We start from the raw sequence: 21308 nt of genomic DNA on the forward strand, positions 1-21308 counted from the left end.
CGCCTCGCCTCATCTTAGCGGGCGATGGTGAGGAAACGGAGGTTTCAGCATCTGGGTCTTTTCTGGGGGTAGTTTCAGTGGCTGTGGAGAAGTAGTTGCCCAAGAGTGAGGGGGGGCGCTTTACCCGCCCCCCCCCAAAGAAGAAAGGTCAGTGAACTAAAATGGAGGTTCGGTCGGAGAAGGTCTTGGGGAGCGGCGTGGTCCCGACGCCCGAGGCGGTCCGCTCCTCAGTGCCAAAGTCCCGCGAATCCCCTTTTCGCTTTTTTTTTTTTTTAATAATTTTTATTGGGTTTTTACATTTTATAACAACAAACACACACACAAAGACAAAAACACACAAACACACAAATACAATTACATACCCTAATTTTCTTTACCCACTTTCATTGACTTCCCCCCACCCCCTCCTCTTACATCCCAGTTCCAAAATTAATTCAGCAAGTTCTTACCTAACCTCTTAAACATAATTCATATTGTTTTTAAAAATTAAATTCTTTTTGTTTATCTATATTCAACTTATCCAATTCTCTTATAATCATTAATTTCTTTTTTTTTAAGGTCGATCTAACTTCCCTTCCACAAATTTTCCCTTTATTATATTAATTATAGGTCACATTGACCAAGTAAAACAAATCATAACATTTTATAGTTCTATTCTCTCTCCCCCCCCCTGCCCCGGTTTCTGTCCCTTCCCAGACAAATGTCCCAAAAACAAACAAAAAATAGTTCTTAGCCCGGATTCCTCACGTCCGAGGCGTCTGATTCTCTGTCAGTCCCTCTCTGCCAACTATATTGGTAATCCGCGAATCCCCTTTTCGAAAGCTCCCATACGTGCCCGGCTCTCTTGCAAGGGGCTCAAGGCAGGCTCCGGGCCGCCAGCCGCTTCCCTCCCCACAATAACCCGGTGAAGTAGGACGGGCTGAGAGAGGGGGGCCGCTGGCCTGAGGCCGCCCAGAAGGGACTGAAAGCGGTGTCTTGGCGGGCATCGCCTTCCTTGGCACTGCAACCACCGTAGCCTAGGCTGGGTCTCAAACGAAATGGGGATATGCTTGTGGGCATCGATCAAGCCGGAGTTTCTGAGCCCTGCAGCGTTTGGTTTTTGCCTTTGGTCCTCCTTCCTTTCGGTTGTCACTTTCCGCTGTAGATTTCCCTCACACATGTCCTAAATTCGGGAGGCAATATGCTTACAGTATTTGGCTATGGGAGCTAATCTGAATGAAACAGAAATTGGATAAGAATAAAGATGTGATCATATGGAGTCAGAAGGGGGACATTAGCTATGAGTACTTGTGCATGAAAGAACTGAAAGGTCCACTCTTCTTAATTCTGAGAATAACTAAAGCATGCCATTCCTTCACCCTGGCAGCAACACATTACAGGAATGCATTCCCTAGTTCATATTTTGAGGACATAAGGTTCCCAACTACTCTTTTATTGGTCATCCGCAGTGTGCTAGTTGCTGCTCCCGGATACAGTTTATATCTCTGTCCAAGGTTTTCCAACACACTTTCTGCTTGCAGGAAAGCAGGTAGCTTTTGGGATATTGGTCTCCTGTTTCTTACGGGCTTTCAATTAAAATCAACAACACATTTTTGAGTGGATGGTCAAACAAAGCAGTGCTATAAAAATGGCCCCTGTAATCGGAAGCATATTATTTTGGGACTGAGATTGTGTGTGTGTTTATCCCTGGATATGCAAGGGATTGAACCACTGCATTCAAAGTGGATGCTCCACCACTGAGCTATGGCCCTCCACGAGTGGTTTTCTTACACAGCAACGCTGACCTCAATATTTATGGGATATATCTTCCAGCACACCAAGGGTTGTACATCAACCAGTCTCTGAAGACTGATAAGGATTATGATTGGATCAACTGGCAATAGTTATAAATTCTGTATAGGATAGTAGTCCTGTGCCTTCACTAGGTCAGTGGTAGAACATCTGCTTTGCATACAGAAGGTTTCAAGTTCAATCTCTGGCATCTCCAGATAGGGGTGAGAGAGACTCCTGCCTGAAACCTTTGGGAGCTGCTGCTAGTCAGTGCAGGCAATACTGAGATAGGTGAACCAATGGTCTGACTCAGTATATGAAGGAATCTTATGTTCCTAACAGAAAAGGGAATTTCAGCATATGCAGGTTTTTCTACTATACTGTGATGGGAGGAAGTGCACTGTTTGGAATACTTCGTTTTACAAGGTTTAGGAGCCCTGTTTTTCATTGAAGCAGGTAGTACTAAGCGTGTTTTTTTGTGTGAATGCATTTCAGTAAGCGCCAAAAGCAATTGTCTCAGCAGAATAGTTGAAACGGAGTGGGTCTATTCAAAAACCATGAAAGCCAGCTTTTGGTGATTAGGCTCTAGTATCCCTCTTGTTCCATTAGTTTGGTGGTTTTCAATGTTCCTGTATTTGAGAAACCCCTTTCCCATTTATTTATTTTTGCTGGTGAGCCCTTGTGTGTTACAGTAGATTTTGGAAAATGGGGCACAGATTTCTCCTTAGGCTTGCTTTACTCATGGTACAGAAAGGGGTGCTAGAAATTGTATTTTATTACTTCAGACTGCAGGTGGGGTTACCATTTTTTATGCTCCTGCATGTAAAAATGTTCCCTGCAAGAAGAACACCAGCATGTTGAGAAGAAAAGGACTACTATCTACCACAACATTTTTGTTTGCTGCTTTAGCTTTTAACTGTGCAGCATTCAAAACTTTGTTGCCCAGCCTCCAGTCTGAAGTGGTACAATCCATTCTGCTTCCTCAGAACTCATACCCCCTTAGTCGCAGACTATTGAGTGGTATTCAGCTAAGTTTTACTTAGAATAGAACCACTGAAATGAATGAACATGATTAAGACCTGTCCATTAATTTCAATAGGTCTACTCTGAGTGAAATGTAATTGACTATTACTACTGTACTTTGTAAATGGGACGCGGGTGGCACTGTGGGTTAAACCACAGAGCCTAGGGCTTGCCGATCAGAAGGTCGGCGGTTCGAATCCCCGCGACGGGGTGAGCTCCTGTTGCTCGGTCCCTGCTCCTGCCAACCTAGCAGTTCGAAAGCACGTCAAAGTGCAAGTAGGTAAATAGGTATTGCTCCAGTAAAAAGGTAAACGGCGTTTCCGTGCGCTGCTCTGGTTCGCCAAAAGCGGCTTAGTCATATACGCCAACTCCCTCGGCCAGTAAAGCGAGATGAGCGCCACAACCCCAGAGTCGTCCACGACTGGACCTAATGATCAGGGGTCCCTTTATCTTTACCTTTACTGTACTTTGTGTTCTGATGATACACACATGTACTGCAGCAGGCACCAGCTCTTTTAAAATGGTGTTTGCCATGTTTGTTTTTATAATTTGTGTTTGTTTTTTAAATTTACATGTATTTAAACAATTTAAAATCCTGATTAATCAGTATGCCATTTTAATTAACAAAAGTTTTAAAATTGATTGAAGCTCTAGAATAAATGTGGAAGTATGTGTGATCTTTTCAGTGTTGTTTTTGGTTTTGGAAGATGAGAGAGAATTTTCAATGAAGTTTATGTTAGAAAGACAATGGTTGTGGAAATTGGTGTAATTTTCATGTTTTTATTTTCGCATTGAACTGTGAGCTTGGTAGTGTATGAGCATCAAATGTGATTTATTTCTGATTAAAATGTGCAAATTTGTGGTTGCTATGTATGCTATAGTTGCATTTGTAAATTTGTGGTTGATGTTCTGTTCCTGCACAAGAGCTGCTGAGAACGTGAGGCTGTCTGTGTGTGTGTGTGCGCACGCACGTTTTGCTGAGCTTGGCATAGTCATGCTAGCACATCTTTAAACCGACTAAATTAAATGGCATGTGTCTGCAGAAGTGAGCTAATACTATCACCATGTCTTATTTCTGCCTGCTTAATGCTCTCACAGAGAGTGGAAATCTCCACTGCTGAAGATGGGAAAGAACATATTCGTTTGACATCCGGGTGTTCTGCCTTTATACACCATCCATCTCTGTGTATCTTTCTCCCCCTCTCTTTTATAGGGCAGATGGTTTACCCCATGTAGTTTGCTTCATTGAGACTTTGTTGGCATGTCAAGCTGTACGAGGGCTGCCTCTGCTTCCATCTCCTCCTCCTCCTCCTCCTGCTCTCTGTGTATATATGGAGGGGTTTCCTCCGAATAGTACAGCCCAGGCAGAAGGTAGAAGGGAGAGGATTGCTCTTCACCTGCTTATCAGACGAGGTTCACCATTACCCGGAAGTTCTTCCTTGTAAGGAGGTGGGGGTCTTTTCCCCCCTTGATGCAGTAAGCGTCCCCCACCTCCTTTTTACTGCTTCCATGGGGTTTGTTTGAGAGGAGTCCACAGAGATGGAGAGATGCCTCCCCGCGGGCGCTAGCCCAAACCTTATACACTTGGGTAAGGAGGGGGTGGTCTAGGGATGGTTTTTGTTCCCTGAATGATGGGTGGGTAGTAAGAAGAGAGATCGCAAAAAGAGGAGGGGGTCTGGGCGGCTTTTGTGCATGTGACTACAGTATGTCTGGATGAATCGCCGTGCTGAGCACTGTTGGGAGTATTGGTGGTTGGAGTAGAAAATGGATCCGGCCGGGGATTTATGTTCTTATCTAAAGTACCAATACTTAGAAATTAAATTATTTGAAATCAACACGACTTAGTTCCTAGAAAATATGTGCAGCCTTGAGGTATCAATTAGTCCCCCCCCCCCCAGGCTGGGGGTGATTTAATCTGTGAGTGGTATTTGGTGTTCAAAAGACAGGTGTGTGGGGGGTCACGATGGATGGAATTTCTTTGTTGGGTGAGTCATGTGCTCAAAAATGATGAGGCAGGGAGGAACGATAGAGCTGGAATTTTATACTGATATTTTATTTAGCATGTGGAGGAAAGAGGCAGAGTACGTGTGTATAGAATTCCAATGGACTAGATAGGGGAAGAGAAGAAAGCCTCTTCTTAAATTATTTGTGGCTTTTACTCTCATTGTTCCACAATGTCCTATTAACCACATGCCTAAAAACCCCCTCTATTTTCCCTTTTGTATGTGCTTTCTATTATTGTTTGTTTGCATCTACCCTCCTGTGTTGTGGTATCAACCTCATTCTGCGGGATTTTTTTTTAAAAGACCTTTTGTGTGTGGCTGTGTAGTTCCTCCACCCCTAGGAATTTTGCAGACTGGATTCATCAGTGGGGTTTTTTTCCTCATAGAGGGGAGAGTGTATATGTAGATTGTGTTTGTTTTAAAATAACTGTGGCTACAATACTAAACACACTTCCTGGGGGAATATCCTCCACGGGACATCCTGGGACTTTCTTCTGAGTAAACATGCATAGGATTGTGCTGTTTGAGTAATTTAGCTTTGTTGGTGAAATATTTCAATTGGGATGGGTGGGTGGGGGGTTTGATCAGCACTTCCATCTGGGGCATCCCTCCTTGTCTGATCACCCAAGTTAAATATATAGTTCCTTTGCTTTCCTTAGATGGATTTTTATTAATTGTTCTTCAGAACCATTGCAGCTGTTTGTCTGTTTTGTACCTTATATCATGTTATTTTTTGATACTTTAATATCCAGCTGCCTTTAGGTTGCATATGAAATGAAAGTCATTTAATAACAGGGACAAATAGGTTGGTGAGTGCTTTCTGCATACTTTTGTTGTGCATTAAAAAGTATCAATCAGACAAACCCAGGTTTCCTAGTTGTATTATGAATTTTTGCTCATGGTTTGAGACTGTAAAAAAAGGCATTTAAATATATCCTGCAGCTATCTAGGTTCCTGGTTTAGTTCCTGTTGCCGGCAGAAAGGTAAGAACTTGGGAGCTGAGCAGCAGATTTTATTATCTGGGTCATGAAAGTGGAAATAAAGTCCCCCGTGACTTGGAATTTTGGCTGCTAGATATCCATTTGTCTCAGAAAGGTGCAATGCATAGATCAAGATTCCATTAAGCTCTTGTTGCTTTGGCAGTATGGAAGGATCTCTGGCAATAGGGTGGTGGTGGTGGGGTCCCTCAGAGGGTGTTGCTGTTGCAGAATTCTGTGATTTATTCACACCACTCATCAGAAGGAGCCCTCTGTCCCCTGTTCATGAGTTTATTGCTAGTGTCTGCAATTATGATTTTAAAAAAATACAAGGCTCCTTAGAACAGAACCTGAAAGCAGAAACAATTCAGATTATTTTAAGTTACTGTTGAAATGTACATTTTAAATAAAAGTCATGTAGAGTTCCAACAGTTCTTAAAAAAAATATTAGCCAGCTGTTATTTGTGTGCGTATCTTTCGGGAGCATAGCAGACAGTTTTGACTTGTAGCTGAACCCAAACACTGCTGTTGGTCAAAGACCAAGACTCCTTAAAAGAGGTTGGGTCCTTTACTGAATAGTTTAAGCATCAGAGACTATGCATTTCAGCACTAGCCTGGTAGCCATGGGCAACAAGGAATTCCATGTAGGTGAGTGAGATGGAGTGCTTTGTCCCTTTTCTGCAGCCAGCATAGAAACACAACAGACTGCAGAAGGGATCAAACTCATCATCACTCGTCAGCTAGCCCCAAGTAGGTTAGTATACATTTCTCCTTTTTGCATTCTTATAGCTTTTGTGGATTTCTTTACAAGGTTGTATTATTTTGTAGAGTTAACAACAATTCTACCTAATTTAGTATCTTATCCATCTTTTTAATTTATTTGTGGGTGACTTTTAAAAAGTGGCAGCAAATGACTCCTGTTGAAACCTGAGGCAGTTAGAACAGGACCAGAAAGGGACCAGAGCTCCCTTTATCAACCCTATTAAGCTAGATAAGCTTGGATTTTGTGTAAAATTTAAGAGAACTGTTCTGTTTCTTGGACCTAGTAGTAAACCCTAACACTAGACTTTGTACCTCTCTCAAAATAAGAGGTGGGCATTCCTTCCCTCCATAGGCATGGTTAGTTCTGGACTTCTCCTTGAGTGTTGGGCAGGAGATTGCTTTGGGATTATTGTTTTAGTTTTGTATGCTGCCTTTTTGCTTCCTATAGTCACTTCTCAATATCCAACATGATATGGATTCTTCCCTTTTTTAATATACCTGCCTTCTGAGCCATAGTAGGTGATGCTAGCAGTTTTTATTTTGCCTAAAGTATGGAGGAACATTGAGTAAAAGAGACAGTCAAAGACTGAATTGGAAGTATAGGTAGTTCTGTGAACATTGTGATCAAATATGGCGGACCAAATCACCATTCTGATAGTACAAATAGAGAAAGCATTGCTTTTAAGTCAGGGTTCCTGGTTTGTCTTATGTTTCTTTTCTACTGGCTAGAATATGTAGATTTAGCATAGTTACAATGCTTGTTTACTGATCATAATGAATATGGTACTATCTGTTTAAACTCTCCTAAATGCCTCAAACAGCTTTTTCCTAATTTGCAGGTGAACTTTTCCCAGTCCTGAATATAGCTTGAGTATATGGCGCTTTGTCAAATGATCAGCTACAAAGTCACAGCTGTTCTCTATTCCAAGAGTAGCAGACATTTTAAATGTTAAATCATTTTTTTCTGCATAGGTGAGGTTGAGACATTTCCTTGACATTTCTGAAGTCTCTGTTATGTTCAAGAGTTGATATTCTGGCAGATGCTGCATTTGTAACACTTCTGGCTCTTCCCATGCCTTGTCCAGGGTTTTCAACGTAGTCTTTAAGAATGAACACATGGGAAGATAGCTTTTGCATATTGTGAAGAAAGCGTACTGGAGAAAATCTTTTGGGTGAAATCCAGTTCAAGCGGAACAGCTTTCAATCCAGCTGAGGAGTCTGCTAACATAAGAGAAGGGAAGGTGATTTTTGCTGATTTTCTCCTTTCTACTGCAGCACCTTCCACACTATTCTGGAGGGTCACCCAACAGTTTGGAACAAATTTTCAACAGGCATGGTGGAAAGGGCAAATTGTCAAAAATCACCTCTCCTTGCTTAGTAGACACCTCAGGTGGGTCAAAAGCCATTCTATGAGCAAAATGGCAACGTTTTATTTCACCCTTTGTTTTTAGAAACATTAATGATGATCATGATGATGATGATCATGGAGTTTTAAAAGAACAAAATACCCTGTGATTTCATATTCTTCTTCTTCTTCTTCTTCTTCTTCTTCTTCCCATAAAATATTAATAGTCATTTAGATAGTGCTTTCTTAGTGTTGAGCCTTCTTTCTATATGTTATCAAAGTTATTCTAATAAAGATGAGGGGCTGAAGTTGAGTCTTCTCAGCAGCCACCCAGTGAGTTCATGGCTAAGGTTTGCTCCTGGCTTGCATCTAAAAAACCCTTAGTTCCTATGCTGCTGCTGCTTTCATTCATGCTGGACAGCTTATTTAAAGTGGCATAAGCTTCAATCACTTTTTGACTTAGCCAAAAACCAATCCTACATCTAATTTCTGGCTAACAGCTACTATACATCTATGTTCATAGCTTGTCTGATTGTGGAAGGTAGCCAAAACTTGTGAGCTGGCTCTTTTTAACTTTATAGATGTGCTGATTTGTTAACCAGAATCTCTATTTTTCTCTGTCAGTAAAACTGTAACCTCTTCCATCTATGAATGCTGTTTTGAAACAAAGTTCAGCATCAACTATGACTGTTGTTTCCTCATAAGAGACTTACAAGTAGGAACCAATGTAGAAATCATTTTGATGCTAAGGCAATTTCAGTTACTGTGGTTGTTAGAGATTTGTTTCTGACACTGAATGTGTTGATCATTTGTATTATAATTGTATGGCCAAGCTCACCCATCAAACTTCCTCAAAAGAAAATTTTCTGGACTGGCCTTTCTCATCCGTCATAGAGGACTCAGAGATCTCAGATCTCTTTATTGCAACCCTTCCTCCACCCTGCAAAGTTTTATACCCATGATAGCTAGAGACTCTGTTCCAAAATATTTATGTGCATTATTCAGATTACAGATATGATTAATCTTATAATTGAATCTGTTCTATTAGATGGCTAAGGTTTTGAAGAATCATGGATCAGGGAAGGGGAATCTGCTGTCTGGCCATTTGTTACCCTGCCCAAGTTTCTTTAATGTGAGTCAGAAGTTAATCCAGAAGCATTCAGTGCCAGAAGAGATATGATGGATTAGATAGTCATAGGTGGAAACAGCATTATTATTGTTTTTCTGCATAGAGTTGAATGGGACCTTGAAGATCATCCAGTTGAAGTCTCTGCAATGGTAGGTTTCCATTGTTCTGCCATTTTTTTTAAGGTTAAGGAAGATGATTGCATAACTTCTCTGGACGACTCATTCTAGTGCCCAACTATTTTTATAATATGGAAGAGTTTTCTGATATCCACCTTCAGCCTACTGCAACTCAAGCCTGTTACTCCCTCTTCTCATTGGCAGCCATATTTAAAATATATGTTTATTGGCATATTTTATAAAATATGGTTACCAGTGCTAGATAGCATTACTTTAGCCCTGTTTAGGGAAGTTTTTAATGTTTGATGTTTTATTGTGTTTTTCATACTCTGTTGGGAGCCACCTAGAGTGGCTGGGGCAGCCCGGTCAGATGGGCAGCATACAAATAATAAAATTACTATTATTATTATTAGCTGAGACCTAAGCAGTGCTAAACAAGGTCAGTATTGCTGCTTCCTATGGCTTAAATATAGCATTATGTTAAAGGAGATGAACCCAAAATGGCATAGTAGATGCGTTTTTTGGCAATCCTGTCTACTGCTGACTTGCTTTCAGTTGTGGCCAATTATAACCTTGGCCATTCTCCACTGTATTCAAGTCTAGATACTTTCTTCTATTTTGTTTTAAGTATTTTCCTCCCAAGTTGTAGCTGTTAAATTGCATTTTATTACTTTAAGACAAGACAGATAGCCAATGCTTTCTCTCAGTATTTTTTTATCTGTTCTACTAGTTTTAGTCTGGCTAATTTGTGGGCTCAGTGCATTGTAACCCAACCACATTCTCCATGGTTGGGATGACTAAAAGGTAAAACAAAATTGAACCCCGAATAAGTAAAAACATTAAATTGCCCCCAACATTTCTGTGATCACATAGTCTTTGTTTTCTAAAATGACATTGTGAGCAAATGAAGTAGTTGATTTAAAAAAGAACAAAAACAATGAACCTTTTTAAAACTAGCATTTGTGTATACAAGCTGGGGCTTCTCTGCAGTTAAGAGTCACCATGGGAATGTCACTGGCTCAGCTGGCTTTTGGCCTCAAGGGTGAACTGTTGATCATATGTCATATGTCTGCACCTGTTAGCATATTCGCTTAGTACCATTTTTGCTAATGACCTTGGCAGCAAAGTTGCACCTGTGAATTCATTCACATTTTGCCCCATCTTGTCTTTTTGGTGGTGCTGGGGTAGCTATTAATAACATTTATTGTTACAGAGTGAGCAGGTTGTTATGATTAATTTTCATAGCATATATGAATTTAGAATTTCTTTTAGCCTTTTGATTACATAAAGACAGCAGAGCTACATAAATGAGATATTGATAGAATTTCACTGGCTTCTTTGGTATAATGTATCCGCTGTGTTGATCTGAGTATCACTAATCATTTCCTAGCCATAACATGGTGGTGGCGGACCTGCTGGCAAAGGTTGCCACAAATCCTAGTTATTTTGAGATATTTTGTCAGATGATTTTTGAAAATCCAATTTAATAATGGCTTGATTATAGTTCTAGCTACATGTTTAGCAACAAGCTGAAAGACTTCTCAATATTTGGTGAAGCAAATACTTCTTTTTACAAACATTTCTTTTTGTATTGTATGTTCTGCTATAGCTTAATAACACTGTCTTTAATAATGCTGTTTATCAGCCACCTAAGACAGAAGGCTTGCCGATCAGAAGGTCGGTGGTTTGAATCCCCGCGACGGGGTGTGCTCCCATTGTTCAGTCCTGGCTCCTGCCCACCTTGCAGTTCAAAAGCACATCAAATTGCAAGTAGATAGATAGGTACTGCTCCAGCGGGAAGGTAAACGGTGTTTCCGTGAGCTGCTCTGGTTCGCCAAAAGCAGCTTAGTCATGTTTGCCACATAACCCGGAAGCTGTACGCTGGCTCCCTCGACCAGTAAAGCGAGATGAGCGCTGCAACCTCAGAGTTGTCCGCGACTGGACCTAATGGTCAGGGGTCCCTTTACCTTTACCTTTACCTTTAAGACAGAAGTAGACTGACAAGTCTGTAATATCCTTGGTCTACCTTTAAAAAAACTGGCATTGCTTTGACTACCTTCCAGTTTAAATATATAACTTAGTGATAAGTCACATACTTTTTGTAAAAGATCAGCAATTTCATACTTGAGTTCCTTTTAACTCTGGGTGAATGCCATCCAGCTTCAATAAGTTGCCAGTTTTGAACTTGACAATCAGTACTAAAACTACATCTAAAAATATTTGACATAGTTAGTCTGATGCAATCCGCCAACACAGTTGTTCAGGTACAGGTAGCTCTCCAAAAGTTTCTTCAATAAAGACAGAATTCATTTAGACTCCAGTACAATTTTCTTATCCATCTTCAGCACACATATTTATTTATTTATTTATTACATTTATATCTCATTATTCTCAGAGGAGCTCAAGGAGGCACACACAGTTCCCTCACCCCCATTTTATACTCACAGAAATTCCTGTGAGATAGATTAGGCTGAAAGATGGTGACAAACCCCAGATCACCCCATAAACTTTCTGGTTGAGTGGGAATTTGAACCCTGGTCCCCCAGTCCTAGTCCACCACTGTTAATCAGCACACCACTGGCTCCTTTTAATGGCTTGTCATTTGATGATTCTACTGTCCCCAGTTTCCTGCTTGGGATAAACCAGACTTCTGCAGCCTGGTGTCCTCCAGGACTATTTATGAGATTACTAAAAAGGAAGGTTGCTTTTTATTTCTGAGTCTTTGAAATATACTTCAACGGAATACAGTGGTGCCTCGCAAGACGATATTAATTCGTTCCGCGAGTTTTTTCATCTTGCGATTTTTTCGTCTTGCGAAGCACGGACTTTGGAAAAGCTTCAAAAATCACCAAAGTCTTCAAAAACCTCAAAAAAGGCTACCACACCGCGTGCTATGAGTTGCTCTTCGCAGTGAATGCACGGTTTTAAGAAAAAGGAAACAAACTTGCAAGACAAAGGAAACAAACTTGCAAGATGTTTTCGTCTTGCGAAGCAAGCCCATAGGGAAATCCGTCTTGCGAAGCAACTCAAGAAACGAAAAACCCTTTCGTTTTGCGAGTTTTTCGTCTTCCGAGGCATTCGTCTTGCGAGGTACCACTGTATTTTTTACCTGGTCTGTAATTATGAAATGTTGCTCAAAAGTGAACTGAGATTGTTGACGGAAAAGAATGCTTTAACCCACGGTTGCTTTGTGAGATAGTTCAAATATTTGTTTTCTTTCCCCCCCTTGTGTTATATTTCTTCCCATATTGAAAGCTCACATTCAGAATATGCTTTCACAAAGGAATATTTATTTAGCAGGGACCAGATACTTTTTGTCTTTAAAAGATGCTCAGGAGAACTGCAAAATAGTTTCCCGTAGACATGCTGTGATAATAGCTTCATAGGAGCCTTCTGTCAGGTACATTCTACTTAGCTGCTGAATGAACCACGAGGTTTCAGCTAGCTCTGTTTAAAATGAATACATTGTCTTCCCTACTTCCCCAAGATTAAACTTTGATAAAACAGCATGGTTGGACTGAATTATTTCAGAAACAAATTATATATTTAAAAGCCTTTGATGAGCTGGTTACAAAGTAAGGTGAAGGGAAGCCAAGTAGATGTGCCTTTGTTGCAGTACAGTACATATTTGTAAATAAACTTGGCATATGACTGCAAGTATCTAGAGGGTTTTAAAGGGAGTCCATTAACTCATCCATTTGCTTGAAGCTTTGTTGTTGTTGTATGCTAGCTGATTAAATGCATTTCCATTGAACAATTGATTTTTTTCTTTTTTACATTTGAAAGCTGTTAAAAAAAGCCTCAAAACCGCATTCAAAATCCCAAGCACTGTGGCCACAGTGCTACCTTCATAATACAACATGCTAGCAGGAAATACCAGTTTATCCAGACTTAATTATTAAGCATCCACAATGCACATTCATAACATGAGAATAGAAGTACTTCTTTCAGTTAATTTATAAGGAGCAATTGTGGTAAGGGCAGGACATAAGGGGAGTGGTGTCTAAGAAAAGCTGTTAGTTGGTTTCTGTTGTTCTGAGGCAGCATATGTCAATTTAGATACATACACTGCCTCAGATAAATGGCAGTACAGTATTAGGATTTTTGATCAACAGACTGGGGGTTCTGTTCCTTGCTCCCTTGTATGACCCAGTGGAAGCAATATGATTCCTGTGTGTGTATGTACATACTTCCTAATTTCTTTCTGTTTGAAAGTTTTTTGCATGGAGGTAGGCTTGAAAAAATGTTTTTATATAGTGTGAGGCCACAATATTCACTGGCCTGTCTAAGCATCCAATAAGAATTGGAATTTTGATATTTGTTTAGGTCAGGGGTCTGCAACCCGCGGCTCCGGAGCAGCATGTGGCTCTTTTACACCTTTGCCACGGCTCCGGGGCGGATATACTAGCAAGGGGAGGAGGCGCACTCCCCACTGTGGCGGGCGCTGTACTGGCTGTGACGTCGCATGGGGTGGTGCGTGCGTTAGTCACGCACCATCCCGACATCACCTTCCCGCCCGCCCGCTACATTGTAAGGGGCATGTACGCTGGTCACTGTTTTGAAGGGGAGTGAAGAACACACACACACACAAAAAGGTAACTTGTTAATTTAACGTTTATTTCTATGAGGAGGAGTAATTCTGAGGGGTCAAACAAAGAAACAATAAAAAAGTGACAAAAAAGTTATTTTTATAATGACAAGTTTTGCGGCTCCCAGGTTTTTTTTTCTTTGGAAATGGGTCTAAAAGGTTGCAGACCCCTGGTTTAGGTGAATGCAGTACTTTGTAATACAAATAATAAAGTGAGAGATGACCAACAGGAAAGGTGTATTTGAGAATGTTAGCATTAGTTCGGCTTTGGCAACTGAGTGAACTAATTTACAATACTGTAGTTGAGTAGGAGGGGAGGAGAGATACTTAGGTCAGCAAGTTCTTTTTGTACGTCAAACAATCAGTGCTTTTGTATACAGTATACTTGATGTAACAGAATATATTGAAGCCATTATTGTGTATGATTTGATCTATATTGCATGTAACTCTCATTGAGTTTAAAGCAATAATAAAGTTTCAGCAAAAAAAGAGGAAGAGCAAATAGGTTTGTGTTGCTGGGATTAAGGAAGACCAGATTAATTAAGTGAAAGCTGCGTTTTTGGTGGCTGGCTGCTTCGTATTTCACTTTCTAAAATGATTCTGTTTTCCCTCCCCTCCTTCTTGTTACAGGTTGCCATGGGAATCTTATGATAATCTGAGAGGAAATAAGTCCTGGTAACATTGCCGTTACTCATGATGTGCCTGAAGTGAAGAGGAAGGGAAACACTTAACATATCCAAGTGCCAAGGCTCTGCTGTGTCATGGCTACGGACTCTGGTGAATCAGCCAGCACAGAGGAATCAGAGAAACCTGATGGAGTCTCTTTGGAAGGTAGGGACTCCTCTGCTGTTGCCCCTTTGACCATGGAGACCAGGACCAAAGAGGATGTCAACACACCTGCCTCTGGGGCAACCACAGAGAGGAAAAGGTTTTTCCGAAAGAGTGTGGAGATAATGGAGGATGAAAAGGCCTTGGAACCCACTCCAAAGGATGAACAAGAGCAGTTTGTGGTGGGTGACCAGAGGGTGGCTCATCTTTCTTCCAGCGGTCTGGTGGCAGGCCAGGAGGCCAGATGTGAGCATGGCTCGAAGGTGAATTTGGAAGCTTCTAAGGAAAGAACCAAGAAAGAAATAGAAGAGGAGGCCGAGATGAAGGCTGTGGCTACATCGCCTGGAGGAAGGTTTCTGAAATTCGACATTGAGCTGGGGAGAGGGGCCTTCAAAACAGTGTTCAAGGGCCTGGACACAGAAACCTGGGTAGAAGTCGCTTGGTGTGAATTGCAGGTTAGTGTAGATGAGTTCCATCAGTCATTCATGTGTCTGTCTGGTGTTCAGAAGGGCTAACTTTGTCCAGCTTTTGAGAGGTACATTTTGGGATATCCAGAAACCTACATGACTAGAGTGGTCATACTGCAGAGGCTTCTAATGCAGGAACTAGCAACTTGTATGGCATCTTGAGAAAGCTGGCTTGCATTTTTTAAAAGAACAAGTTACTAGTCTTCATTGTTACAGATAAAAATATACAGTGGTACCTCGGGTTACATATGCTTCAGGTTACAGACGTTTCAGGTTACAGACTCCGCTAACCCAGAAATAGTACCTCGGGTTAAGAACTTTGCTTCAGGATGAGAACAGAAATCGTGCTCTGGCGGCACAGCAGCAGCGTGAGGCCCCATTAGCTAAAGTGGTGCTTCAGGTTAAGAACAGTTTCAGGTTAAGAACGGACCTCCGGAACGAATTAAGTACTTAACCCAAGGTACCACTATATTGTTATTTCTGCTAAATTCTTAGAAGCCAGAGATAATCTGCAATTGTTGGGCCACAGGTCTTTCCACTACTTCTGCCTCCTGCACTTCATTGCCACTTCTGAAGTATTAACAATTTTGACACCTTTTACTCAGTTCATGTCATAAACTGGGAAAACATCCAATCATGCAGTGCTTACCCCCTCCCAAATAAATAAACTGCACTAAATAAAGTACACATGTTAAGTAAATTTATGCAAATTGTCAACAGAACTGGGTTTTGTTGTGGCTTCAGTACGTTTTTTAAAGCACTGAATTTCAGCACCCCTTGGCTACATTCCTTGCCTATGATAGGATCTCGCCTGAGTTGGTATTACTTCATACAGACTTTTATAATATATAATATTGTGAGTATCTCAGATAGCAAGGAATTTCTTTTTTTCACCAGTTCACAAACCAACTGACTAATCAATATTTATTTATAAGTAAGCACGGGAAATAATTGCTTATAAATACATGGTTTACATATGGTTTCTGAGTGGTTTCCTAAGCAGACACTATTAATGGGTGGTTTCCTCTAATTTAGGAGGTGAAGTATCATGTACTATTATCTTAGTGGAATGTTCTCCCAGTGATGGAAGTGTATGTCGAAATGTGGCCATAAAGTTGGAGTATACACTAATTGCTCAGGAAAGTGCTTGCCTCAATTTCCATTCTCAACTAGACATTGCCTACATTGCTTTCCCTTGCCCTCTTTGCTTTTGCCCTCTATCCATCTCTTGCTTCCATAGCTTCTGTCCTTTGCTATATCTTGACCCTTACTTTAGGCTCCTGCCTCCTCCTCCACTTCTGTTCTGTCCTATTCAGATAGAACTTGTCCCTAGGATTACTTTAGGAAAAGGCCTCATCAAATGTTGGCATCATGTGTATGGAAACATTACTGAGGGATGGATGAATAATGATGCAGAAGTAGCCAAATTGGTGTGTTCTAGATGTTGTTGGACTACAACTCCTATCATTTCCAACCATTAGCTGTGCTGCCTGAGGCAGATGGGAGCTGAAGTCCATTAACATAAGGGGAGCACTCTTAGCTACGTCTGGGTTCTTTAAAAATTTGCTGCTTCTTCTCCAGGTCTAGTGTTGTCACTCACTTCTCTTTACAGCCAGTAGTTCTGCTGATGTTGCTGATGTTGCTCATGCCTATGTGTCCACATTCATTCTTAAGTCTTTGCTTCCTTCCAGGTCTGTTAAACACCACCACTTTTGCCCCTTGGTTGCTATGCTTGCCAACAGGATAGAGCTGCAAGTGGGCCGTGGTGTTATGGCTGGTGTGAGTGTCACAAGATGCTTTTTTTCCAAATGCAGGTGAAACCTTTTGTGTGCAGTTCATTTGTAGTGCTCTTTGCCAAGTTTCAGACAGTATTTCTGCCACAGGATGACCAGTTTTTTAAAAAGGGAAAGGTTCTTGTAACTATGGGCCTAGTCAGGATTTATTGGGGGGGCAGGGCACCCATCTGCCATCATCCTCTGTCTGGCTCTGTCTAGCAGATTCAGAATGAAATGTCTCAACAACAGTTCTTTAAAATTACTTTAAATTACATCCCCCCTCTGACCGTAACAACAACAAATGTAAGCTATGAACTCTGCACCAATCTGAATTCTGAACTTGAATAAACTAAACTATATCATTGACAAAGCCTGAGGGCTTTCTGTGGTATAAATAGCCTGTGAGAAACTTCCACTTGTTTCTACACAGGCCCTGCAGGTGCTTGCTTTCAGGAGAAAATGCTGGAAACTATGAGAAGCTTCCAGAACCAAATTACCTGTGATGTGACTGGTCAGTTGGCAGAAGCCACGCCTATCGCTCAGTTGGATTGACAGTTGCATCGCTAGAAAGCGCCACAACATACATCATCCAAATGACCTCCGCGAGAATTTCAATTTCAAATTTCCTGATTATTTCTACATTTACTAAAGTATTTTTATTTATTCACTTGATGGGGGGGGGCAGCCTGTAACTTTAATAGTTGTGTGTAAAAGGTGGCATTTTGGAAGGAGCAGGGATGACCAAAAACTCAAAACAATGAAAGATGCAGAAATTCTATTGTTTACATCTTGCCAGCAAAGCATTTTGGAGGTGGCAGCAAACAAGACACAAATAGACTTTGGGGTGAGGATATTAAAAAGGGACTAGACAAATTCCTGGTGAATGGGCCTATCAGAGGCTATTAGCCATTATAGCTTAAAGGAACTTCCAGGTTCAAAAACCTGTTGCTGAAGGAAAGTGGGAGAGCTGTTTCCTGCTAGCAAATTTCTTGGAAACAGATACTTGACTACTCTGGGAAACAGGCTGCTTGACTAGGTGGGCCCTGATCCAGCAGGACTCTTACAATGTTTGGCATCTCTATTGTCAAAGGTAGTTTATTTACTTGTCCTGTAATAATAAACTGGATGTGGGGTTGGACCAGATGAAGAAGAGTTTGTTTGGATTTGATATCCCGCCTTTCACTCCCCTTCAGGAGTCTCAAAGCGGCTCACATTCTCCTTTCCCTTCCTCCCCCACAACAAGCACTCTGTGAGGTGAGTGGGGCTGAGAGACTTCAAAAAAGTGTGACTGGCCCAAGGTCACCCAGCAGCTGCAGGTGGAGGAGCGGAGACTCGAACCCGGTTCCCCAGATTACGAGACTACCGCTCTTAAACACTACACCACACTGGCTCTCATGAACCTCGGGGGTCTCCCTTCCAACTTTCCAACTCTCTGATTCTATTGTGCCCCCATAGTTGTCCTGCTTTGGAACAGATAGACTGTAATAGAGGACTAAGCATATTATGGGAATAGCAGGTGAATGCATTAGAAAGACCATTCAGAGGGAAAGCACCATTTTAAAGCAAGCCAGGTCATTGCTTGCATTTTCTTTGTAATGGAAAATTGATTTGAGTAGCTATGATTCAAAAAACAGTGTGTGGTTGTTCCCTCACCCGCCCCCATATACCCATCAGTGGGTGGTGGAATAACTACTGAATGCCTAATAATTGGTTTAATCTCCTCCACAGCTAGTTTAGCCTAAGCTCATCAGAATTTTCCATGCCATGCATCTAAACAGCTCCTCTGCAGTGCTGGCTGAGTTTAAAGCAAAGCTTATGCTGTGCCATATTTGTAGCCTTATCAGTTACAACACTCATTGATCCAGCACCGCAATCTATATTCTTTCCTCCAGCATTGTCCTGAGCACATTAAAAGAGTAATTTAGCAGGGCTGTTTGTTTGGATACAATATCAAATCAATAAATACAATATGTGAGAATTTCAGTTGGTATGTTTGTTACTTAGACCTACTTTTAAATATATTTATTTCAAAGTAAGCCCTATTGGAAGCATCAGAATTAAACTTTCTGTGTTTATGAAAAATGTTACTAGCTATATTTTTAACTCATTAATTACTGAATGAAAGTAAATTCTGGTCCTCAAGCTTAAGGAACGTGTTTGACCCCAGATCTTGGTTGTGAATCAACTCCAAGTATTGTTGGTCTGCAAAGCTTATATAGGCTCTTTTCTTAAAATATAGATGAAGGCATTTTAGCTCTGAACTCTTGCTGTGGTAGCAGATTCCATAGCTGGACACCTCTCTGTGAAGAATGCTTTTGCTATCCCTGCCCAAATTGTTTGAGGGTAGAACATTGTCAGGAGACCTGGGTTTTATTCTTGGACTCGCTATTACTTTGCTGTGGGACTGGAATGTATCCTTTTTCTGTGCCCCATCAATAAAAAGTGGATGACATATTTGCAGGAAGATGTAAGGCTTCTTGAAAAGTGCAGTATGAGAAGTGCTGCATAACCTTTAGTCAAATCTTTTGGTACTTGTGATCATTCTAGGGCTTAGAGATGATTAATGCTAGACTGCATCTGCTCAGCTTTTGCTGGGGCTGCTTTAACTTTATCAGCCGTAATAACTCATTGCCCACTTTACTGTCAGAATCTATTTTAAATCCCTCTCAAAGTTTGCCCCAGAAACATTCCATGCTAATTCCTCTTTCCTTGTGTGCATTGCAGGTAAGGAAGTAATTAAGTCAAATATACATCCCAGCACTGACAAGATTAAAAGATGTTTTATACATGAATGTCAGATCTAGATCACTTCCAGATAGCCTGTTTATTGAGCATTTGTCCTGCTTTGTTTGCACATTTTCGGGGGGAGGTTAGATGAGATGGGCTGTTTATTGAGCTTTCGTTTGGAATGATTGATTTGCATAGAGGTTATATGACATTGCATCAAATGATTGCTCTCCCACACTTTTCAATGCATTTTTCCATCACTTTTTTTTAGCTGCATTGTATTTTTATATTTTATTAACAGGTAGAGTTGGTTTGTATTGGAAATAATGAACTGCTCTGTGGAGGAAGTTCCTCAATAAGCAGGATATATTAAAATAAGTTTTTTTAAACTCTTCCTGCCCTTTGTGATCCCAAGGACAGGTCACCATAGCAACTGTTATTTTTCATGTTCCAAAGATGCACATAACCACAGTCACTTAGAGACAACATGGGAGGGAGGGAGAATGAAATGTGTGTTCCATCCATCCTTGCTTCACATACTCCACTTAATTCATTACTTCCGGATTAATTATGTCGACCTGAAAAAGTTCAGAGGGTGGTGGTGCATAGGTGGGACTTTTCTGTGGTGGCTCCACGTAATGTCTACCTCCCTACCTTCTGCCCTATCAGTCTCAGTGAGCACTAACCTCTACTGGTTTATTTATATATGTATTTATAAATAAAAGAATAAACACACACACACACACACACACACACACACACACACACATACACCTTTCAACAAAACCCTCAAGGCAGCTTGGTTTATGGCATTCCACAGATTTCCATCTTGTTGTATAGCATCTACATAACTGGAAGGGGTTGTCTGAAGAGTTGGGGGCGTGGAGTCATCAGTAAGCTAAATGTCCTTTTCTATCAAGGAGAGCATGTTGAGCTGGTGTGTAGGATCAAACATCAGCTAACAAATTGGGATTTAATCAACTTCTGGGTGGTAGCTGTCTAAGTGATATTTAATCCAGACAAGATAGAGGTGTTTTTGGTTGATAGGACTAGTAATCCTGGGATAGTGATGCAGCTAGTTTGGGATGGGATTAGACTCACCATGGAAAATCAGGTCCACAGCCTGGGAATGCTCCTGGACCTGGCTTTGATCTGGATGGTCAAGTGGCAGAGTTTGCCCAATTTAAGCTGATATGCCAATGGTGCCTCTTTTGTGGGAGGGAAACTTGGGGCTGTATTCATCTAACCCTTATATGAAGTAGGTGCAAGAAATTAATGGACCTAAGTTAGTCATGGTGGATCTACTCTGAATGAAAATGTGTTGAATACAACCCCTGGGCGTGATCACTCATGCCTTATTTAAACTGACTGTCAGGAGCCATACTGTATCTCCAGAACTACAAAATCAATTTCATGCCCTCACCTCGGACACTGATTCTTGGCCAGAGGAGCAAGAACAGTGGTTGCAGATCTCAGAAGACACTGAGGTGGCAGTGAAAGGCACAGCGTACAGAATTCCTGCTGCTCCCCAGAGAAGGAAGAGACGTGTGGTGGTGGCAGCAGGTGACTCCCTACGGAGGGGGACAGAGGCAGCAGTGTGAGGAGGAATGGCTCCACTTGACCTGATTGTCTTCCTTTCTGAATGACTGCCATAAGTATTGGAACTGAGTGCCAGTCCATTGGAACAACTTCTTAGTGCTTCTTTCCAGCATGTGTATGTCTTTTCAAAAGGAAATTACATCCCTGTTGGTTGGAAATTAAATAAGAAAAAAAAGTCGTGTAGGAACAGCATGAAGGT

At 41.2% G+C, this 21308-nt stretch overlaps 1 protein-coding gene across 43 annotated transcripts in view; it reads left to right on the forward strand.

The window, feature by feature from the left end:
* WNK3 (WNK lysine deficient protein kinase 3) overlaps positions 1-21308 on the forward strand; it is an 87356-nt gene continuing 66048 nt past the window's right edge. For 33 of the 43 annotated variants that reach the window (XM_081845864.1, XM_081845886.1, XM_081845871.1 and 30 more), the window contains exons 1-2: positions 4046-4381; positions 14344-14996. In XM_081845864.1, coding sequence (XP_081701990.1) covers positions 14475-14996 — 522 coding nt within the window. In that variant the 5' untranslated portion in view covers positions 4046-4381; positions 14344-14474. Of the gene's footprint in view, positions 148-4045; positions 4382-4553; positions 4666-6457; positions 6528-14343; positions 14997-21308 lie in introns of those variants that run through there. The other 10 variants (XM_081845895.1, XM_081845897.1, XM_081845892.1 and 7 more) reach the window with 6 other exon arrangements.

The sequence above is a fragment of the Podarcis erhardii genome, assembly GCF_964252035.2.
Source record: "Podarcis erhardii genome assembly, chromosome: 17".
NCBI lineage: Eukaryota > Metazoa > Chordata > Lepidosauria > Squamata > Lacertidae > Podarcis > Podarcis erhardii.